Raw genomic sequence first — 1,638 nt, 5'->3', positions numbered from 1 at the left:
GTCTCAGGGAGACACAGAACACAGGCTGCTGTCAGCACTCTGGGACCCGCATGAGCCCCTGGAGCTGGAGGCCACAGAAGCCCCACCCCGGGGTACTCCCTCACCCCCCCACAGGGTGCCTCCATGCTGAACACCTTCTCCCCCGCAGCCATCCCTCTCCACCCAGCCACGCAGCCCCCTCACCGCCTACCTGGAGGGCACCAGCAGCAGGTGAGTGATGGAGGCAGATCCCCCTTCCTGAGCACTGCCCCCCAGCACAGGAGCCAGGGGGATGACTCCCTGCACCGCCCGCTCCCTGCCGCAGCCTCCTGGGCAGACAGAGACCTGGGCCACAGCAGTGCCAGCCTTGGGCAGCAGTGGAGCTCAGCCTCCAGCACGGACACAGCCTCCTCGCTCAGCAGTGCAAGCAGCTGCAGCTCAGAGGATGGGCTCCCCTCCAGCCCCCGCCGGGGCACCAAGGTGAGGGACCTGCCCCCAGCCCAGCATCCTGGGCTGGGGAGAGGGACATAGGTCTGCTTGCCCACAGCTCCTGGGCTCGGGCCCCTCACCGTGGCATCTGTCACCCAGCAGGCCCCCAGCCCCCCGACAGGCAAGGCAGAGGGACCCCGCTGCTCTGCCAGGCACTTCAGCAAGAGGAAGCTTCCTGCCTTCGCACTGGAGGTAACCAGCAACTCCCCATCCGGCGCAAAGGACCAGGCTGGGGCACACCCACACCCCATGCTGGCCCCTCACCCCTGCTTGTCTCACCAGGGGTGCGAGAGGAGAGAGGAACCCATGCCCCCCTGCCCCGTGTACCGGCTGGTGCTGGCAGGGGACACAGGCACAGGGAAGTCCAGCTTCCTGCTGCATCTCTGCACGAGGAGACATCTCCGGAACGCTTGGTACCCTCCCCCCTCCCCGCACCCCAGGTACCCAGGGCAGGGCAGAGGCACAGGAGCAACACTTGACTGTCCCTCCCGGCAGGGGTGGACTTCCAGATAAAGCAGCTACTGGTGGATGGAGAGCAAACCACATTACAGATCTGGGACACAGCCGGGCAGGAGAGGTGAGGGGGCTGGGGCTTCTTCTGCCATGCAGGGCCAGCCAGGGCCAGGTCCTGCTCCGGCAGCAGCCCCACAGGCTGGCAGTCACTGCACCAGCAGCAAGGCAGCCCTGGGGTGGCAGGCCTGGCCCAGCAGGCCTGGCCCAACCCCACAGCAGTGACATCCCCGGTCCCAGGTACCGGAGCATCGCCCAGTCCTACTTCCGCAAAGCCCACGGTGTGCTGCTCCTCTACGACATCAGCTCCCAGAGCAGCTTCCTCAGCATCCGCCAGTGGATTGAGGACATCAGGGTAGGGGAAGGGTCTGACAGGTGCCCAGCCCCCACGGAGAGGGGCAGGAGCCTTGAGGCTTCCTCATGGAGGGCTGGGCTGTGCCCCAGACAGTCCTGGGGGAGCAGGAACAAGACAGGAGTGAGCCAGGGTGCTTGCTAAGCAAGGTGTGGGGCCAGCCCCTGGGAGCAGCTGGAGTGCTTCCCCCCAGCCTCTTGTGCTGGTGTTTGTGCCAGGTCTGGAACCGCACTCTGCTCCCGGGCATGGCACAGGCATGATGGGAGGCAGCCAGTGCATGCAGCAGAGCTCTGCGGCTCCCGGAGGAG

The 1,638-nt window shown here is 66.4% G+C and overlaps 1 protein-coding gene across 1 annotated transcript in view; it reads left to right on the top strand.

Annotated features, from left to right (window-relative positions):
• Positions 1–1,590, top strand: part of SERINC4 (serine incorporator 4) — a gene marked incomplete at its 5' end in the record, with an annotated part of 7,691 nt that extends 6,101 nt beyond the window's left edge. Inside the window, 4 exons of the mRNA XM_009334794.1 lie at positions 115–210; positions 751–881; positions 1,219–1,333; positions 1,549–1,590. Of these exons, the coding sequence (XP_009333069.1) occupies positions 115–210; positions 751–881; positions 1,219–1,333; positions 1,549–1,590 (384 nt within the window). The remainder of the gene's footprint in view (positions 1–114; positions 211–750; positions 882–1,218; positions 1,334–1,548) is intronic.
• Between the last annotated feature and the right edge of the window lie 48 nt (positions 1,591–1,638).

This window comes from Pygoscelis adeliae, unplaced genomic scaffold, assembly GCF_000699105.1.
Source record: "Pygoscelis adeliae isolate BGI_AS28 unplaced genomic scaffold, ASM69910v1 Scaffold772, whole genome shotgun sequence".
In the NCBI taxonomy this organism is placed as follows: domain Eukaryota; kingdom Metazoa; phylum Chordata; class Aves; order Sphenisciformes; family Spheniscidae; genus Pygoscelis; species Pygoscelis adeliae.
Note: the sequence above shows the minus strand (reverse complement) of the source record. Positions and strands in the feature narration are given on the sequence as shown.